The sequence below is a fragment of the Cibotium barometz genome, chromosome 20 (genome assembly GCF_041138505.1).
Source record: "Cibotium barometz isolate CiBa-2024 chromosome 20, ASM4113850v1, whole genome shotgun sequence".
NCBI classification, from domain to species: domain Eukaryota; kingdom Viridiplantae; phylum Streptophyta; class Polypodiopsida; order Cyatheales; family Cibotiaceae; genus Cibotium; species Cibotium barometz.
In genome coordinates this window covers 49,433,450-49,454,920 of record NC_141065.1, presented here as the reverse complement: position 1 = coordinate 49,454,920, position 21,471 = coordinate 49,433,450, and the positions used below count along the sequence as shown (strand labels likewise).

General features: G+C 42.8%; 1 protein-coding gene across 1 annotated transcript; it reads right to left on the bottom strand.

Moving 5' to 3' along the window:
* Positions 1-14,083: 14,083 nt before the first annotated feature.
* On the bottom strand, positions 14,084-20,374 carry LOC147627963 (uncharacterized). Its single transcript, XM_086814287.1, has 8 exons — positions 20,189-20,374; positions 19,755-20,113; positions 19,537-19,670; positions 16,772-16,959; positions 16,284-16,664; positions 14,927-15,137; positions 14,274-14,344; positions 14,084-14,218 (listed from the first exon to the last, which is right to left on the bottom strand). Exons 1-8 carry the CDS (start codon positions 20,372-20,374, stop codon positions 14,084-14,086), a joined length of 1,665 nt encoding a protein of 554 aa, XP_086670413.1.
* Positions 20,375-21,471: the final 1,097 nt, after the last annotated feature.

Here is a 21,471-nt window from a genome sequence, read left to right as displayed (position 1 = left end):
CGTGGAAACGCTAACATTCTAGTAGGTTATTTTTGGTAGTCCTTACATGGCGAATAAAACAAAAATTAAAAAAACAGTATACAAAACCTAAGAAGGTTCAACTTTTAGTCATTTTTAAAAGTTGTATAAAACTTCGATTAATAAATCTAAGTTAGATTCCAAATGAGACATTAAAACATAATTTCAGTCATGCTCTAGTAGCGGGGCTGAAATTTGAAGAGGTACCGTAACCTTCAAATAGAAGGCCATCAACTAACTTAACCTTCTAAAAAATGAACCACACATATATGTTTTAGGTCTAAAATTTAAAGAATTTTTCAAAATAGTGGCCTTCTCTGTAACCGTATTGTTCAACAGGTCTTCTCTAAAAGGTTTGAAGATATTTGATACCGTATGAAGGCTTCAAGTTTCAATATGGTCTAGAAGATATTGTTTATTGCCTAAGTAGATATTGTTTTATGCCAACTTCCAAGTAGTTCACTCGTGTAAGAGTCATTGTTGATTCTTGGGTAATGAGACCTTGAAATAAGATTTTAAAATGAAAAACATGTTCTAGGTTTGTCCTTGAAAAAACTTTGCAATTTCAAAGGGATTTTTTAAAACCCGAGCATTTGAAAAAACCTTTTTGAATTTCTAAGGTGAAGGTTTTTTAAGGTATAGGAATTTCGTTCTTTTTTTTTTCGCACACCATTGCCACAAGTAGTTCACTAGTGTAATGGTCATAGGTGATGCTTAGATCTTGAGACCTCGAAATAAGATTTTTTTTAATGAAAAACATGTGTGGACTGGTAGTGTCCTGTTCGTAAAAGAACAACGTGCCAAGTGTCAGGCGTTTTTTTGAGTGGTCTTTTTGGCTTGTGTACATATGTGTGCATGGTGTGAATGAAAACTTGGCCGTGGAGGGCGTTGCCAGGTGTACAGGGTGGATGCATTTGATTTGGACTTGTTGCAGGCCTGTCCGAAACAGGGCTCGATGGGGTTGATTTTAGCTGTTCGGTCGTCTGGAAATGTGTGTACGCGTTCCCAAGGATACAATGGGCACTTGGAAGGTTGCATTTGAAAGAAGTGTATGGAGGGCATGGGCAATTTAAAGGTGAAAGAGGACCAGTATTGCCTTGGACATTAGTGCGAAAGCAATATGGGTGGCCATCCATTAAGTTTTAAGCAAAATGAAAAAAAAATATTAACGTGGCAGCAATGAAATAATCCACTTGGCCGTTTATTGAGCTGCCAGCGTGCCGCCTTCAGGAAGGTTGCCGAAGACGCCAGGCGTAGGAGAATAAGAGTAGCCGCCTGGTAGGTGTGCTAGGCGTGCCCCTGGTGATTGAGCGGGGAAGAAGTTGCCGCCCTTGGGGTCATCAGCAGGAGAGAGAGTGAAGGCAGGCGAAGACAGTCGGGTTGGCAAGGGACTGTGGAGACTGCCTGGTGAGTGAAGGCAGGCGACAGCGGCGGCTGAAAAGGATAAGGGGGTCCTCAGGCGTGCGCAGCTGACGGGCTGGCGACTTGCAGAAAGGGATGAAGTGGGCGCAGAAGCGTAGTGGTGAAGAGCAGTGTGGAGGCCGACGTGAAGATTGGCTGGCGCCGACGTGTGGGCTGAGGGGAGAGCAGAAGCGTGGTGTGATATAGAGAAGAAGGCCACCTTGCTGTTGTAGGGCTGGTGGATATAGCATGGGGTGCCGGGGTCCAGAAAAAAAAACACCTTGCAGAGCTGGCTGCAGAGGCACGGAGGTGAGCGTGCAAGAAGAAGGCTCAAGAGAAAGAGCCCGAGTCAGTCTGCGAAGAGAGAAGGCCGCCTTTGGATGCGAAGGAGGTTACCTTCATTTGGGTGAGGTGATGGCCGTGTGACAGGTGGGCAGTGGTTTCGAAGGAAGAGGGAGCATCTGGAGGCCGCCGCCGCTGGAGTTGGTAGCCGAAGGTGACGGGCTGCAGAGGTTGGTGGGGCTCCTTGTGAAGAGCCAGAAGTGAAAGCTGACAGGCACTGTGGCGGCCTTGGTGTGTGAAGAGCCAAGCTGGGGGTGATCGTGGAAGTGTTAACGGAGCAGGGAGCCGCCTTGAAGCTGGTAGCGCAGACGTGGATGCGCAGGACAGAAGGCTGGCTTGTGAGCTGGCGAGTGGTGACGTGGAGGCATCCCCTTGCTTTGGATTTTGGATACAGAGAAGCAGAGGACTGGATGCACGACTGAAAGAGGAGCTGTGAAAGTGGATGCGTAGGCTGGTGTGGGCCGCGTAAGCAAAGGCTGGAGCGTGGACGGACTGAGGTGGTGTGGCCTTGGTTCGGTCAGTCAGAGTGGACGCTGAAGACAGGTGGACAGCGTGAGAGGGTGCTCGAAAGAGGGCTATAGAGAAGTGTTGCTGCTTGGTGGTGGGCCAGTAGCACTGCAGATAAGTTGCTTGGGTTTGTTGTGAGGCTGGCAGAGGATCAGCACAGAGAGAGAGAGTGAGAGAGAGAGTGAGAGAGAGATGATTTGGGTAGCTGCTGCTGGTGACACATGCGGAAGTGATGGGCTGCAGAGTTGAGGGTTAGCTGGTGTGGGCGCCTTCTGAAGAGTGAGTGGCCGGGTTCATTCTGATGTGATTGGTACAACAGACAGGCGAGAGGTTCGTGGTGATTGGGGATGTGGTGTATCCTCGGCAGTGATGACAGGCCTGAGTGTTTTGTTTATGGTTGTGTGAGTAAGGCTTCTGTGTCGGGAGAAGCTTGTATGAAATGTTTTGACTAGGAATAAATTGCTGGGTGTTTGCTTTGTCTATGGTGCCCTTGTTTGGTGCTGTCTGTCTGGCGTGGGTTGGGTGGTGAATGGTGAGAGAGTGTTCCAGCCGCGCCGGTGGCTAGTGGTGCCCCTGTTCGTGTGTGTTATTCCAAGTTTGCGAGGTGGAAGAGCTATAGAGGCAAGGGTTTTCTTTCTTTTTTTCACCTCACACCAAGCATAGGGGGGAAATGTAGCGGGGCAAGAAATGCGTGTATATTTTTATTTTAATTGGAACTTTGAAAATTTTTAGCTAACTTTCGGTGTAAGATGCAATTGCTAGATGGAGGCACGCTAAGCTGCGGGATCGTTGTGCTGGGAGCGTCAGGACTTGTGTCATGATACAAAGTTCCCACGTGATGAAAGCACAGCCAGCGAGAGAGAGAGAAAGAAGATCTCACTCCCAAAACACCCCACCTTACTTTTTTGAGAGAGAGAGAGAGAGACGAGCGTACAATGTCATGCGCGCAGGCTTCGCGTGTTGACAGGTTTAACGCGTATTCTTCTGGTAGCATAAAACCAATTCTAATGGGCAGGAGGGAGAGACTCAGATGCAAGATTTGGATCCCCGAATTCTTGCCCGCTTAAGTTTACTCATTCTCTTTGGCTCCAGCACCTTGGTGCAGGCGGGTTCTAACCCTGCAAGCTCAGGCAGGCCAACTAATATACTGCGGCCTCGGGGATGGTGCCGCAGAACTTGCGTTCCTGTGATCATAGTGCGCATTCTCATGATCATCAGTTAAAGAGAGTGAAGTACAGAGGCGTGAGGATGAGGAGATGGGGGAAGTGGGTTTGCGAGATACGCCTCTCCAATAGCAGAGAGAAGGTGTGGCTGGGCTCCTACTCCACTGCAGAAGAAGCCGCTAGAGCTTACGATGCGGCCCTTGTCAGCCTGCGCGGGCAATCCTCTTCTCTGAACTTCCCGCAACAGCCCCCTCCCATCGCCTCCCGTTGCCTCACAACTCGATGCTTGCAAGCCACAGCTGCATTTGCAGCCACCGCCGCCTACAACACCACAAATATAGAGCCCAACATTATTACTCCACCAACAAGAAACCATACGCAGCAACAATATTGCCAATGCGCCCCCTACGCCTTAGACGAGAGGCTGATATCCAAATGTCCTGCAAGCCCTCCTTCATTGGGTGACACAGCTAATTATGAAAATATGAACGCCAGCTCTGGTGATGAGCTTCAGGCCCAAGCTGGTTGTACAGTACTTAGCTCCTGCTCACACCCAATGATATTTCCATCGGACGTTCAACAAGAGATTCTGCAATTCGACGACGACTTGCCAGAGCTTTGCTGGGCGGGCGAGGACCTTCAACAACACGGGCTTGTGGCCACGTCCACCCCGTTCACCTCCCTCTACAGGTTTGACGTTGAGGACTGTGATCATCTTATACCGTCGAAGGAGCCCTCTCTTTGGCGATATTAGAAAACGGAAAAACTGACGCACCAGCTGCACCATGCGAACAAATGTGCAAATACATTTTTGTCAAAAAAAAACAAACAAACAATTTCTAACTAGATGGCGAGCTAATGCAACCAAGCATGTGCGTTGAAAAAAGACAATATATATGGTTTTTGGAACACGGTGCTGATGCTCACCACGTGTGTCATGTATAAAACACCTGTGTGGTTCAACCAAGGACATAATTATCATGAAACGAGCGCCAAAGCACTACGCAAAAAACATTTCCAATCAAAGGATCAACACTTTTTGCTTTGCGACATAACATTGATTATTTGGCACATACGTAGATGACATCACCACTTGTGTCATGTATAAAGCACATGTCTGTGGTTCAACAAAGGACATAATTATCATGAAACAAGAGTACGCAAAAAAAACATTTCCAATCAAAGGATCAACACTTTTTGCTTTGCAAGATAACACTGATAATTTAGAGGGTTTTCAAGATAACTAAAAACTCTCAAAATTCTATTTTTTTAAACTTCTAGCCATAATATAATGTTTGAAGTTTTTTAAAAAAATATTATGAGCTCGAAATACAATTACCCGCCAACATTACTCGGTATGTACAGGTATTTACAACTTCAATAAGCCAATGAGCGTTTAAACATGCATGCAAGAATTGCTATTTGTGTAGGCATTCTCACACATGCAAGTGGATGTGGGTTGATTTTTATCGAACTAAATTGTTTAGAATAGAGAATTATTATTACACCAAATTGCTAGTGTATCAATACCACAAGCTAGGCCCAGACCGACGGCTTTGAGCTGGAATTTAATTTGTTTCGAGGGCACGTATCATCAGTTTCCACGTTGGATCTTCCATCGATATGAGAATATTAAAAACAATGTCGAGAAAAACGTTAAAATCGCAGCAGAGTGGAGATAGTCAAAGAACGCACCGGAAGCTTTAAATATAGAAATGTTGTAGAGATAAATATGATTTATATTATACCAGATTGCTATTTAACGATGATAATTCTAGGAGAACCTACCTTTATAGCCCTATTCGAAGCAGATTATCATGGAGAGGAAACTATCACCAGCACCACACCCAGTAGAAACAACACTAGAGATCACCAATACACCCAGTTGATGCTATTTCATGATGATGTTTCCAGGAGAACCTGCCTTTATAGCCCCGTTCAAAGCACACTATCGTGGAGAGGAAACTATCACCAACACCACACTCAGTAGAAACAACACTAGAGATCACCAACACACCTAGCTGATGCCCCCTGATCCTCAGCTAACACAATTGAATACTTCAATACTCTCCCAACCTCCCTTTCATTCTAGCATCCTACGCAAACTATCCTATCAAGTCAGCTTCACCTCTAGTATCTCTAATCTTCCAACTAAGAGCCTCTCCTGACCTAAGTTGACTCCAAGCTAACCAAAATGGCTTCTAGTTGCTACTATTGGAGCTATATATATCACACCAGTTGGTTACACATCTTCTTTATACGGTCAAGAATCATTCATATGATAATATTGTTGCTATTCTGTCTAACAAGGATGGCATTCATTTTCACATTGCTTCTATTTCTCTCAATGAATATTCTCAAGGACATGAACGTCATATAGAGAATTCTGAAATTGTTTTGAATACACAAGAAGCACTAGATCTCGAAACGGCTTGCATTGCTCGTAAGCATTCCTTTTCGTGTTTCATTCATGGTGGTTGCTCTTATCAAAGTGAAAATTCTTCTCGACTTTCCTATCCCAATAGAGATTGTTTCTATGGTGATAAGAATGGTCATACTATCTTTGATAGTTTGGCAGGTCAACATGATGAGGAATATGGGATTACCACCAAGCAACCTCGTTCGAATTCCTCCAACAATCGTACCCCTTGTATCGTACAGATCATCCATCTCATCATTGTTTCAAAAGGTGATATGGTCAATGTTAAACAATCCTAAAATGAGATTGATCATTATGATAGACAGATTAAGCAACATAATTAAGGTGGATTAAACCACACTAAAAACTCCATAAGTGAGAGAGAGAGATTGCACACTCAACACAAGTTCTATTTCCTTATAGCATTCACAATGAACCATATAATGATATAGGCTTTCTAGCCTTATCCCACTTTACATGTCATCATCCATGTGGCACTCCCTTTTCCACTCTTTTGGTCAACACTCACACACCATTCAATATTACATGTGGCATTCTTATCTTGCCACAATATCTTGTACCTTTAGGGTGCTTTCGTACATACACACAACACCACGATTACATCTCTCAACACCCCCTCTTAATCGAGGTGTTCCACAACTCACCCATCATCCATCACCCATATCAATGTAGCATTGCACAAACGCAATCGCTATCTCTCAACACTCCCCCTCAATGATACATTGGAGTGTCAATCAGCCAATCATGTGTACGCGTGTCTACCATCTTAGACACCAAGTCCATTTTGAGCCGACTCGCTCACAGTGGAACCACTGAGTCCGATTTGAACATGGAAGTTCGGGTGAAAACCAACCCATGCGCATGCACCTCACACGTGCATCGCTCATGCACACATCACGCAACAACCATTTAGAGCTTCTAGGTGAGCTCGGGCAGGGTGACCCTCATACCATGGGTGAATTACAAAAATATTCTCATTTTGAGCACGCAGGCTTGGGTACGGTTACCCCTCAGTACATGGGTGAAAAGATCACGTAGCATTTTGGCCGTAGAAGCGGATCCACGTTGAGAAACTCATCCACAACTTAAAAGCATGTGAATGAGGACTTATAATAGAAAAAGGACTTGTGTGAATATTCCCTTAAAACCTTAATTAATTTTTTTTAAATTAAAGTTCTTGGGGGCACAACACCTGCACTACTGCCCATCACCCATTCACTATACAAGTTCCCCGGCACCACACGTTGCCCGCCATTCACTGCAACTGAATGGTCCTTTTGTCTGTAGCCTTGGTCCCGCTAACAAGTACCAAGTCATCTTTTTCTTTGAGTCATTGGTTTCTGTCTCTACAACAACCACCGCCATAGCCAGCTCTTCTTGAGCTTTATGCTGCTTAGATTCACCATAGCTGAGCTTCAATTGCTTTCTACTGTGAAGTTTGCCTACTTCAGTCCATCTGACAGGCTGCTGCAGTTTCTCACTGCCATAACTGCTCCAACTTGCGTGTCTTTCCAACCCTCTTGCCATAGCGACCCCCCATCTGGCGTGTCTTTCCAACTGCTTCAAGCTGGCGTTTACTATGTTCGCCTGATGCGTTTTCCTTTTGCTTCTTTATCCTGCCACTTCTTCTTTTTTTTTTAAAAAATATCAAGGAACATTGTGGCTTCCTTACTGTTGCTCACGCACCAGCTGGTTTCTCCTTCTTTGCAGTAGCTTGCTTGCTACTTAATGGTACGCCATCAAATTCACCAAAACAGCAAGACCCTTCTGCACACGAGCAGACTCCAATTGCTGAGCTTCCCTTCATACGAGAGCTGCATACATCCCGTATTATCAAGAATGCTGTAGAGAAGGCTATTGCAAGTGGTGTTGCAATTATCGCCTCTCTTCTCTGGGCATCACTGCTGCCCGCTGTGCTGGTTTGTGAAAAAACGTGATGATGGTTTGTGGTCTCCGCACTACTCTCTCACAGACGTGCCTTCTTTTCTTTTTTTTCAACTCATCTCTTGCATTACCATAGCTTCTCACTATCACCTTTGGTCATTCAGGCTTGCCCACCTGTCTCTCTTCCTTTGTGTGTGCTGCTTGAGCTGAATATAGCTATAACTTTCAAGCGTGGTTCTCTTTTTCCTTCACAATCTCCTCCTTGAGGTTTCAATGACCACCATTCTTCATACCTTTAGCTCTCATACTAGCTTCAAAACTCCATAGCATCTCTCATTGCTACTTTGCCTCTCCAAGACCTCCATGTTGAGGTCTTCTATGACCATTGACGTGGCCTTCATTTGCTCCAAGACCTCCACGTCAATGGTCATGGAAGACCATTGACGTGGCCTTCATTTGCTCCAAAATGAGCTCCATGATGTACATCCTTTAGCTCTCATACTAGCTTTAAAACTCCATAGCATCTCTCATTGCTACTTTGCCTCTCCAAGACCTCCATGTTGAGGTCTTCCATGACCATTGACGTGGCCTTCATTTCCTCCAAAATGAGCTCCATGATGTACATCCTTTATCCCCACATACCATCTTCAAGGGTGCTTCTTCAAAGTGGTTTCTCATAAGAACCATGGGAGTTAAAGATGATTTACTAGATGCGACCCTGTTCCAACTATGCTTAATTCTTGAATGGGACAAGGAAGCAGCACACTTTTTAGCCAACAGCTTACTAGTGGATCTCCTCCTAAACAAAGATCGTGCTCATCGCCTAATTAAGCAAGCAGCCCCCTACCAACTCATTTGCAGGCAACCTCTATAGGCAAGGGAAGGACAAGATTCTTAGATGTTGTGTTCATGAAGTCGAATATGCTTTCCTTCTAGAACAGGGCTCACTCTTCCCGTGTTGGTGGGCACTTTATAGCAGATATCACTGCACGCAAGGTCTTAACAACCGGGTTTTGGTGGCCAACCTTAATGGTGGATGCAACTGAGTATGTCAAGCGATGCGATGAGTGCCAACGTGCGACAAGATGGACCCTGATTTGACTGATTTGACTGATAGGAAGGGGCTGGTCTTTGCACTCTGATTTGACTGATTTGACTGAGCCGCATTTGGCTAGAGAACAAGCTTTGGACCACTACATCCAATTAAGCAATAGGAAAGCTGAGCTTCTCAATGAGGCAGTTAAAGATAAAAGAATCACAGAGGGGGACCTGGTGCTCAGGTACAAAACAAATTGGACAACACTTTCGAAAACAAACTCCAAATCAAGTGGGGAGGTCCTTTCAAGGTTATGCAGATTTGGATGATAAGCCCCATTGAAAAAGATTTAATGGCTTTAGGCTAAAGCCATATTGGTGGAGAATCATGACGGTTAAAAAAGATTCAGAGACGGCGGATGTAGGCTTGCCTATTGATGTAGCTGCAAAAGAACATGAACAAACTTGTTAGGACTTGGATACATGTTTTGATGAGGATTGGTTCAGTAAGTCCATAGCATCTAGTTGAGCATAAATTCTCTAACCATGGGGGGTCTAGCAAAATATGATAGGATTTTTTGTGCCCATTGGATATGCTCGATGGGGAGGTGCCCACCCCAACCCCAAGAGGAAAAATAATAAATTGGGTATGGTTAGGAACCTAAGGAAATATGGAATTTTTGCATGGATATATGTGTATTAAGAAAAGTCTAAACTACAGAGTTTTAGGACTTCTAATGCTCTATAAATCACGTCTCAATGATGGTTCTCTAAATCGAGTTCTAAGGTCTCTTTGAGAGCATTCAAAACAGTCAAAGTTGTGTTTTTAGCATGAAACTGTCAAAAACAGCCAAGTGCCCCACTTTACATTCGAATAACTCAAAAATGAAAGAAATTTTGGCTTTCTAAAGTCTGATACACTCTTGCAGAGTTTCTTGCCATCTAAAACATTCATGTTTACATCAAAATATGACAACTCATGAAAATGCATTTGAGGCGAAAGTATAGGAAATAACACCATATTAGAGAATTTGGGAATCTCCCAATTCCCATTTTTGAATACTAAAAAAGGGGGACATGGATAACATGTTTGTAAGTTTCTCAAAGCCCTATCATGTGACCTATCATTGGAAAGCACTTGAAAAATGGGATCTAAAGAGCCATAAACCACTCATTTTGGATTAATGGTGTTCAAGTTATGGAAAATCCAAAGTTTTGACCACATGTCCCAAACTTGTGGGAAATTCCCATATTCCCCAATATGGTGTTAAATGGTAAATACAACAAAAGAAAAGGACAAGCGCAAGAGGGGAAAGAACACTGCTAGAACTAGTGTACTACCACTTCATGAGGTAGTTTATTTGGTGTATAACTTTACTCTCACAAAAGTAGGTTATTTTAGAAAGTTAACCATTTCTATTTTACAAGAGATTCATATACCTTTATTAAATAACTCTAAGCTTGGTACCACATCCTCAAGTGTGCTAACACGACAACAAACCCAAGGAGTCTTAGCTTCAGGTGTACACATAGAAGAAAAAAATGTATTTGTGTGGATAGTGATGAAGAGGATGCCTCATCTACCTCCTAAGGAGAAGGCACACCGGCTAGTAATGGTGATGGTATAGGTAGCAGTGATGATGATGAGGAGCCATAACTATGCCATGATTTGTAAGTCTAGAAAGTAGCTCCTTTTTTAGAGTATTATTAATTACTTATCTGGATTGAAGATGTTAAAGACAAATGGTCTCTATTTTGGTATATTTTTAAAACTTATTGCTAGATTTTTAGTTGTAATCTCAAAAAATAAGCAAAACCAAGGCTTTTTTTTTAAATTCCATTTTTTGTAAAAAATGCGCAGTGTCCTAAATAGTGTCATTTTTGGGCACCATTGTAAACATGCATAGACCACTTTCCAAAAAAAGGTGAAAAATTTGACCTTTTTTTATAGAATTTTTGAAAGATGCTAAATGTTTCTTGTTTTCAAGAAACATTACCTAGCTTGCCCACCACAACAATGTTTTAGATGTCTCGCTCTATAGATTGCTTCTAAATCATAAGGTATGGAATTTAACATCTTGTCCTCATACCTTATCTCTATCCTCCTATACCACCATTCGAGTAACTATTTCATGGGATTAGTATCATGTTTTTTCTACCTCCATGAGCCATTACCTTTTGAAATTCACATCGGGCTTGCCAATGTAATCACTCCATGCCTTGTGTAGACCATATTGCCAAAATTCCCTCATGAAAAAAGTATGGACCATGAGCCTTCAAGATATGCTGCATTCCCAATCAACATATGCATACTCAAAACAGTAAAAAACAAAATGTATACATTTAAAATACTATATTTATAATGACTCCTACCATGTAATGTGTGATGCTACTTGAAGTCCAAGCTTTTACACTGAGTCATAAAATGTAGTAGTAACTGATGTAAATTATTTTGCATCATCCGCCGATGTCAACGGTGCCAATTTGTCAAGTGAAATCCACACATTAGCCTTTGCTAACTGCGTCATTCCTCCATTATTCTGATCAAGAACAACCATATACAACTTCTTCCATCCATCATACTTTTGTGGTTGTCTGGTAAATTCCCATTTGCACTAGAAGTTTTCTCATCCTTCTTGATTTTTACTTGGCCTCTATGTAATCCAATCTTTGATAAAGCTTCTTTTATTTTACTACACGCAGCTTAAGCAGCTGAAGCAGGTTGCATCTTGTAAGCAAAACACACATACTTAAATACCAATTTCTTAATAATTGTCACCATAGCATGCAAAATGTAAAAATGGACTCTGGTAAAGGGAATGTTAAGAGTGGGATCCCGCTTTGGATCTATTGGTACCATTATTCCATCATGAGACAAACAAGATGGTCATGGTTTGGGAAACCATCTATGCATGTCTCTGCACTCCAATGTTTATTTCCATTATTTTTATTTTTTTCTTGATCACATATAATATAAATAAGGGAATTTTACATTGGAACCATTTGACACACCAAACATGCACTTCAAATTTTTAGATCTCCTGCAAGATGCCATTCTACTAACTACTCACCAAAATCATCAACCTTCTGGTATCTCTATTAAATTGAACAAAACCTTCAATATCTCATGATCTTCTTTTGGTACCTCAAATATCTCATGATCTTCTTTTGGTACCTCTAATGCAGTAACCCACCATATTTCATTTTTGCTCTGCCCACTAAAGTAATATGAATGATCTAACAAGACATTACGATTCAATGCTCTATTCATGAGGGTCAAGCTTACTCGTTCTAGCTTAATAACAAATTTTAGCACACCATCACATTCTCCAACAATTATGTTCAAAAGATATCTAATGAGGACAAGAAAGAGCTGGTGTGTTCCTCCAGAGGTGCAAATGCCAAGAATATATCTCCCAGCAAATGAAGTTTAAGAAGAAGAGGAAGGAGAAGGAAGACCATGGAAGAAGATGAAGCCCACTTCTTCCCAACGCAGATCAATTATAAAGTATGGTGTATGATTATACAGTATATGTTGCAATCATAAACATAACAAAGCTAGATGTATGTATAAATTAGACTCGAAGTATTGAGATTCTTTTAAGTCTTCTTTTTCTTCTTTGTGTGTTATTTCAACTACACTTATTGACTACTTGACTGTCTTCATGTGCTGATATTGTATTAATTGGAATCCCCAATTTAGGATTAATTTTATCATTTGCAAAGCAAGTGTTCTCTACATTTTTTTAACAATAGTGAGTTGAAAAGGAAATTAGCACGATCAGTAAGGACGTATTTTTTAATAGACCCCCACGGGCGTGATTCTTTTTGGCAGATGGTTCATTAAAGCCTCTATACATAACTACCTCAAATCATCAAAATCTTCATTTTGATAAGGTTTACGTGCATCCAATCAAATATTCACGAGAATTGAATTATCAAAGCTACATAATACATAGTCCCCGAGCACTAAATTTCATGAGCATAGATAGAAACTTGTAAGGTATGCACACAATTGGATGGCATACTGTTTTATACAATGTTGTATCTAACAAGTATGCTAAAAATTGAATGGCATACTATTGTACACAGCTTCATGTACCTCATGGTATAGGATAAATAGATTTTTGTTAACTAGGTGTGGGTCTTGGGTCCATTTTAAATTTGATTGCTCATACAAGATGTGTTGCTATCAAGGCCTTCGAGTTGTAATCCCACAACTCGTGGGTTTGCTCATCTTTAGGTGCATAGAATAACCCTTTCACAATAAAACAACCAAGTGTAATGGCATTTTCCCATCTATCCTTTGTAGGTCTCTTGCAGAGCTCTTTCTCCTTTGTGCATTTCATAATGTAGAAGTTCGCATTCTCTGGATTATCTTTTTCAGATGCCACCCTGTGAAATTGTCTCCTACAAGGACATCACTAAGGGTATCATGGTGCGATGTTAACATCAATGTCAACATTGTCTTCTTCAGTGCCATCTATCAATGGTTCAAGGGAAATGCAGTCCAAGCTCTGAATGTGAGACTGATTGCTACACTTATGCCATAAGTCTTCCATACAATTACTACAATAACATGATAATCGACACACCCTCAATGCTACTAGATCATGCTGAGAGTATGCATAGACTGAATGTAGGGATCTTGTGTTTGTTATAGCCTTGACATTCCATGCCTCATCTCTATCTATATCACCCAACTTTATCTCCCAACAGACTCTACTAACGTACTGAGCTTGTGATTGACATATAGACTCGGCTCGAGTGTGGTGAGCGTTTCTTGCAAAAACTTTATGACATCAATTACACATTGGAGCTTAGCACCATTAGGCTTGAGTTGTTCATGAGTTAGTGCTCTCTTCACCCACAGCCCTTCCACCATCATGATCTCTCTTTCCATCACCAGAGCCAAAGAAATTCCAAGCATTTGCAAACCTATGATAATGAGATGAAGCACCATCAGACAAAACCCAATGATGTTGTAGGGGAATACCATAGGGTAATACCCAATTATAATGTAGCATGAAACAATGTTGCACAAAATGGGTATCATGCTTCTTATCATCATCAGAGATATAAAAGTGAATCTGGAGAGACGGAAAACTCTCTCACTTGTAGCAAGAGTCCACGTTGATGGCACGGAAGCGGTAGAGCTGTCTACGCCCTTATAGAGTACCACACTTCCACACACGCATGCAAACACCCCAGAACACCAGACCAAAGAGCATGAACAAGACTCATATTTCAGAACAGACCTTTATCTTTACAGAGGTGGATATCCCAAATATCCTCAGACACCAGCTTGATCAAGCACCGGCTCGCAATCAGCCCTCTCCACCTCCTGGTCGCTCCAAATTCCTTCACTCCTCGCTTCTCTGCAGCCGACCTCTTTGTTCTTTGCACTGCACCTCAGCCGAGGTCCTCTCTGCCACACCACCAATTCACTGCCAGTCCTCAAGGCAAAACCAAAGCCCAGCCACCACTGCTCTCAACCTCTGCTCTGTGGTGGTGGCAGCCCGCTTCTCTACCTTTTTCTCAACACCAGCAGCACCTAGGCGTCTCCCACACGCCAGTTAGTCTCATGCCAGCCCTCCAGCAGCCATATATGAGACCTCCACACTTGTTTCTCTGTCACCTCAACGGCGGTCTCCTACCCAAGGCGGCCTACTTTCTTCGCTCCCTCTCTCTGCTGCAACCAACGCAGCTCTGTCCGCCTAGCTTTTACAAGGCGGCCTCTACATGCCAACCCATGCAACCTGTCCACACCTCATGGCGCCCAACTCTGCGCTCCTCAGCTTCTCGCCAGCTGTGCTCAACTCTTCATGCTGGGGAGGCCCCACCAGCACCTACCTGTTTGTACTTTGCTCTGCGCCAACCCACTGCGCCCATCAACCCATAGGCGACCTCCACACACGTCACCAGAGGGAGCCCCACAAAACAAGACCCGTCTGTCTACTGCAGCACCCCACCAGCGGCCCTCTCTCCCCGTCTGCTCCCAGTAGAATCACCCGTTGCTCCCGCCACCGCTACCTTCTGTGACCAGCCCGTCGGCTTCTACAATTGGCTCTCTTCCCTTCACACGGGAGTCTTCTCTGCACCTACCTCTTCTCACGCGACCTGCACTCACACCAACCTTGCTGCGCTAGAGAGCCCCCCAGAGAGTCTCCCAGCTCTCTACACGTCCCCTGCGGAGCAACCCAGTGAGGTCCTCCCTTGGCTTCGTCCTGCAGCTCCACAGAGAGTTCCCTCTTCACACTACTCAGCCCCTTCACGCCTTCCAGCTGCGCTGACTCCCCAGCCCTTCTCCATGCTTCGCCTTCACGTGCTTGCCACGCTTCCAAAAGCTGTGTTGGCAGCCATTCAAGGCTCCACGCAGTTGCCTTATAAGTGGCCACATTTTTCATCATTTTATTTTATTTATTTTGAAGAAAAAGGCCACCATGTTCTCTTTTCACACCATGTCCAAGACAAGCCCTCCACCAACTTCAAATGCAGCTAAGTGCCCTTTGTACTTTGACGTGCCCACACATACCAAACGACCGCACACACATACGAGCCATCGAACAGCTGACATCTTCTCCAGCTACGTTCTGGATGAGCTTGCTTCTAGAATTTCATCTTTTTCCTGTACACACACTTCCATCAAAGCCCTATGCTTAATTGCCGCATCCATGACGCCCACACCGAGTCAATGGGTGTTCCCATGACTTTACCACAACACCAACAACATTCATGTACACATGTATAGGTTGAGTTTGAGGTTCCCAAAAAACTACACACATATTTAGCAACCCCCTTTCTTCTGCTGAGACATTTATGTCCAGCCAGCTGCACAACCAGAAACCATTTATCCCCCTGGATCAAACAAAAACCTCGATGCATCTACCTTCCAATTTTTCAAGCATTTTCTTCCATCAATCAACCATTGATGCACCCTGCCATAACCTTCCGTTTCCAGCAACCCCCTTGGCTCTTCATATATCACTACAAGACAATGCTGCCATACACGCGTTTCATACACGCGATAAATTACGAACGCGTGTATGGTCGCGCTTGTATTTGAATAGAATCGGGCGCGTGTATTTTAGCATTTAAGTTCGCGTGTATATTTGCATTTATCAACGCGTGTATAAACGCGTTTATATACACGCAGTAATACACGCATCTATACACGAAAATATTCACGGGGTAATACTCGCTATTATATACGGATAAATACACGCTGCTATACACGGATTAATACACGCATGGCAGAGAAAAACTGAAAAAAAACTGAATTCCTTTACAAAATTAAAAACTATTTTTCTTAAACCATGTCATAGTACATTACAGTATACATCATTACACAATCCCACTACATGCATTTACAACAATGAAATATATTCAAAAATAAATCATGCATATGAGATGATAGAAATGTCATCAATTTAGAACATACAATGACGGATTGGTTAGGGTTCGATCTCATCTTCAATAAGATCCATCCTTGCCAAACGATCAACATCAATATCCATTTGATCAATTGGTAAGGCTACGATTAAATTTATTCCACTATCGATATTCTGTACTCCATTGATAATGGTATCGATGTCCTGATCATCCTCATCAACATCACCATCATCCTCAATGGTAGGGTCATTCTCATGATCATGAGAAATGGCATGCTCATCCTCATTATCATGATCATCTCTTATTTCTTGATCATCGATCACAATATCTTCAATGGCATGTTCGACGTCATCTTCATTGCGGCTTGTTACATCCTCCATATGCTCCATATCAATGAATGTATTATACATCACTTTGGAACGTGGTGCAATAGGGATGACGTACCACCATTTGATGTCATGCACCATTGGTAGATAGATAACCTACTCAAATACACACAGTACAGTAATTAATTAGCATATCAAAAGTCAAGGGGTACGCGAGCCTAGAATTATATGTACATGAAACACATTAGTAAAAAAATGCATACCTGCTCACATTGTTGTGGCAATACGAGCCTATCTTTCTTTGTTTGCCAGAACTTTGTAGAGTCAATAGTTACATATCCACTTGCATGGCGTTTTATCGTTGCATCAGGCCCTTTTTCCACCACGTTCATTTGCCATTTGACATCCAAAACATACACAAAGAAGCGACGAAAGTCAAGTCTAAATATGTCTTGGATTATGCCACAATAATCATCCATTTTTCCATTAGCTCCCTCAAAGCTACTAATGACACCGCAATCTTGTGTATTTCTCTTTTCATCAATTCTTTGTGTTCGAAAATGCTTGCCTTCACACCATATAGCATTGAACATAGTGCACTGAACCAAAATAGAAGCAATATTTGTGTAAGCAATGTGAATAAATATTAAAAGCAAATCACTTACAACTAATGCAAAACATTAGTTCTATGTACCTTTGACATGCATCCTCGTGCATACTCCCATTCTTCCGCCGTGATATGCAGCCCCTCGTCGCTCTCTGCTCTCTCCATTTCCTCATGCAACCAATCAACATGGATATCATTCGGAAGTGTTGCTAGATGCTTAGGGTACGCCTTCCGAGAGCCATGTTGCCTCCGAAAGAGAGCTCTTTCTGCTTGTCTTTTTGTCTTTGCATCCTCATATCTTGTAACCCATCTGCTCATCACATCACTATTAAGGATACAAGTGAAATTGAGATCATCAATCAATGTTCTGTCAATTACTTTACTCTGTCCTTTTCCTTGAGGCACAATAGAGGTCATCCTCAAGTCCTCTTCATTGCTCCATAGTCGTGGCAAAGAGCTGTCCACCTGACCAAGAAATTCTGAAATATATACAAGAGACTCTTGTATCAACCAACCCTCGGCCATGCTTCCTTCAGGCCTTGCACTTTGCCTCACAAAGTCTTTTAAGGTCTTCATGAAGCGCTCTAGGAAGAACATCCAACGTGCATGCACAGTACCACATAAAGCAATTTCGTCCACTAAATGCACAATGAGATGTAGTTGACTTGTGAGAATGGTTCGCGGAAAAGTCTCCTCTACCAAACAAACCACCTCCACTGCCATAACACGCGCATCATCCAACGTGGCTGGATCAATTGCTTTGGAACTAACATATCTGAAAAATAAATAAATAGTACGTTATACCTCATGCACGTTCATTTTGCAAGGTATAATGAAGGGTGATCTGAGCATGGGTTTTACATACCTCACAAGCTCGCCTATCTTATAAATACATTTTTTCAAACTCTTATTCGCACAATGGTCGATGCTAGTAGGTAGTATGAACTGCGCACATAAGAGCACATTTATGGTTTATGGCATTACAAAATTTCATGTCAACGTACGTACAAGACTTGGAAAACACTTACTTGAAGCATCTTGTGCCAATCGTGGGACTTCAACCCATATAGTTGCTCAACGCCTCTTTTCTTAGTGGTTGTAAAGGCTCCGTTCAATGATCTCATGCATCCAGTGGGAGCACGCAAAGTGGTGATGGCCTGCTTTACCTGCTTCTCCTCTTTCTTTGATATAATCCATGGTGCAGGCGGAAGACGAACGTGCCCACCCACCTCTCGTGGCCAAGCTTGACGCATACGTCCTGCGACCCACAAGTCCTCACGTACGCTAACATTGTCTCGTTTACCAGTAATATGTTCCCAAATACCAGATCCCACATTCTTGAAGATGTGCATGGGATCAAGAAGATGGCTGATCTTAAGATGGGTCCAATATGGCAGCCGGAAAAAAATGGAGTACCTGCACAAGGGATTGCTCTATGTGACCTTTAATCCAATTAGAGACTACACAAAACAAGATTGAAAAAACATCACTATACCTGTTCATGCCATCTGGAGGAAGAATAGTTGTAGACTCCCAAATACGCTTCCAATCTTTTGCACGAAGTGTTTGTGGAGGAATGTTACTCTTACTAGCAACATATTTAGGATGATCTGAGGGGAGAAATCGATGATGATTATCGAATATAGTCTTACACAAATCATCAGCATACTCATGTACTAACGAAGGGCCACAAAGAGGACATGCATGTTTACCCGATGTTTTCAAACCTGTTAAAATATAAATAAAAGTTAGAATAATAAAGTCAAACCGTCTAATTAATATATATAGCCAATAGTAATAGAGTAGAGAGGTAATTAGAATTCTTACCAGAACAATCGCTGTATCCTGGAAAGTCATGCATTGTCCACATCAACACTGCTTTTAAGTCGAAGTGTCGAGAGGAGGGAGGCCTACTAATGTCCACCACCGCAACACCTCTCCATAGTTCCTCCAATGGTTCAAGATAAACATCCATATGCTTGACTTTATGTTTCCCTGGAATTAGAAGGGATAACATAAGATGTCCCTTCTTGATCGCCATTGATGGTGGAAGGTTGTAATTCACCAACACAACTGGCCACACGCTGTATGCGGTGCTTTTGAAACCAAATGGATTCACTCCATCCATACCCAGGCCAAGTCTCAAGTTTCTGGGCTCTATTTTAAAGCTGGGCCACTCATCTTCAATATGCTTCCAAGCAGGAGTGTCTGCGGGAATTCTCCACATGCCATCATCCGATCGATGCGAGGAATGCCATGACATGAGCTCTGCTATGGATTTGCACTTGAACATGTGTTTGATGCGAGGAATTATAGGAAAGTGTCGCAAGACTTTACGAGGTACATCAGAACTCTTCATATCTGTTCTGTACCTTGCTTCACCACAAGTGGGACAATGTAGAGCCTCCTTATGCGTCCCACGAAAGAGAATGCAATCATTGACGCATGCATGTATTTTATCATAATCCAGTCCTCCAAGAGATGTCACATAGCGCCTCGCTATGTCTCTTGAGGTGGGTAGTCTATTTTCCTTTGGAAGCATGTTTGATAATAGCCTGCATCCAATATCATCAATTATAATTAGTCTTAAATCCTAAACCTTAAACCACTAATTCAAATTTGTAAGTTAGAATGCTTACTTCAACAATGCGTCAAGACTGGCATTGCTCCATCCATAAACTGTTTGTATATTAAGTAGTTCAAGTGAAGCACGTAAAACTGAGAATGTGCACCCTTCAAACACCGGTGTCGATGAAGCCTTATAAAGATGCTCTTGTTCCATATCATCGTCGTCCATACCTTTGGGATCATCCTTAAAAAGATTCCGCACCATATCATCAAGCACCTCCTCTTCCACAACTTCGTGGGGTGCAGGGCTATTGTCGCCCCTTTCCCACTCATCTCTGACAATAGATCCCGAAGCTCCAGCATCATCTCGTCGACGCTTTACGTGCTCTCGTCGCGCGTAGGGTACCATGTTAGGGTGTGGTACTGCATCCTGCTTCAATTTATCAAATTATATGTTACAACTCTATTAATTTAATTTGGATACCATCAATTTACATCTACTCACCTCTAAACCTGTTTGATTCCATTCTCCATACATGGAGATGTGATTCAAGGTAATTTGACGTGCTCGTACAATGCATCCTTGACATCGATTACACATACATTTGATCCGTTGTCCCAACCACACATCGCGATTACGATGACGCATTGTCTCATCTTCTCCAGAACTGCTTGAAGAGGTTGATGACATCCTGTGTACAAATCAGAAAACACAAAATCATTATATGTTTTTAATGAAAGCACAAAATCATCGCGTGTATTGACGCGGCTATCTCCTAAAAATTGCGTGTATTAACGCGGCTACTTCCTAAAAATCGTGTGTATTCACGCGGGTAATGTCTGCAAAACGCGTGTATAAACGCAGCTACAATCACATACACGCGAATATACCTGCGTTTATACACGCGAATATAAACGCGACAGTATGTTTAAACTAAAAATAGCCCGCCTTCCCCAAATATAGATTTTGAACTAAGAAATCAACAGTGCGCCTGTTTTCGCCTCTTCCAACAGCAAGGAGGGAGCAGAGAAAGGAGCACACACACGGGAGAAGGAGGGAGCAGAGAAGGAGCAGAGAAGACTCACTTTTTCAGAGGTGAGTCACTTTGTCCTGTGCCTTGTCTCTTTTGTCAGATTTGTTTACTTTGCTCTTTGCTCTTTGGGTTTGTCTTTTTGCACACGATTGGGTTTGTCTTTTTGCATCCTGACAGGGGCGACAATGGCTGGTCCTTTTATAAGGACATTCTGTCTTTGTCGGGGTGTCGGTCTTTTCGAGAAATTTTTTTCGCAGGTCGCGTGTAAGAACGCGTGTAGAAGCGCGTGTAACCTGTCTGCAGAGTATGTTCACGCGCATATACACGCGTTTTTGGACGGGTGTATACACGCGTTTTTTGACGGGTGTATACACGCGTTTCTGCAGACAGAAAACTGCGGCGTTTCAGATTTCTCTTGACTTGAATGATTTAATTTGTGTGAGTCAAGAGACAGCCCATGATGTACATGAAGATGTTTGTTGCAGGTTCTTTATGGATATTCCAGGTTCTTCATCCGATCCATTTGCGTACAGCAATTGGTTGATGGAGATGATGAATCACTTTGGGCGCCAACCTGGTCCGGTTGAGCTTACAGAGTATATGTATGCCCATCCCCCTCCTTCCCTGCCTGGTGTCTATACCCCTGTCGCGAGTATCCAGGGCACTCCAGTGCCGTCTATTCCTCCGAGTCCGACGAGACGGCATGCAGCTTCTCCTCTTCCACGTCCACCGAGGAGACATACCTCGTCCCAGA

What these genes read in the sequence shown, in the direction of transcription:
- LOC147627963 (XM_086814287.1), bottom strand. Translation starts at nt 20,374, where the DNA reads ATGTCATCAACCTCTTCAAGCAGTTCTGGAGAAGATGAGACAATGCGT. An exon ending in GGGCTCTCTAGCGCAGCAAG is followed by an intron (nt 14,345 to 14,926) that starts GTTGGTGTGAGT and finishes GGAGACGCCTAG; the next exon opens with GTGCTGCTGGTGTTGAGAAA. An exon ending in AGCAGAGGTTGAGAGCAGTG is followed by an intron (nt 14,219 to 14,273) that starts GTGGCTGGGCTT and finishes GTGGTGTGGCAG; the next exon opens with AGAGGACCTCGGCTGAGGTG.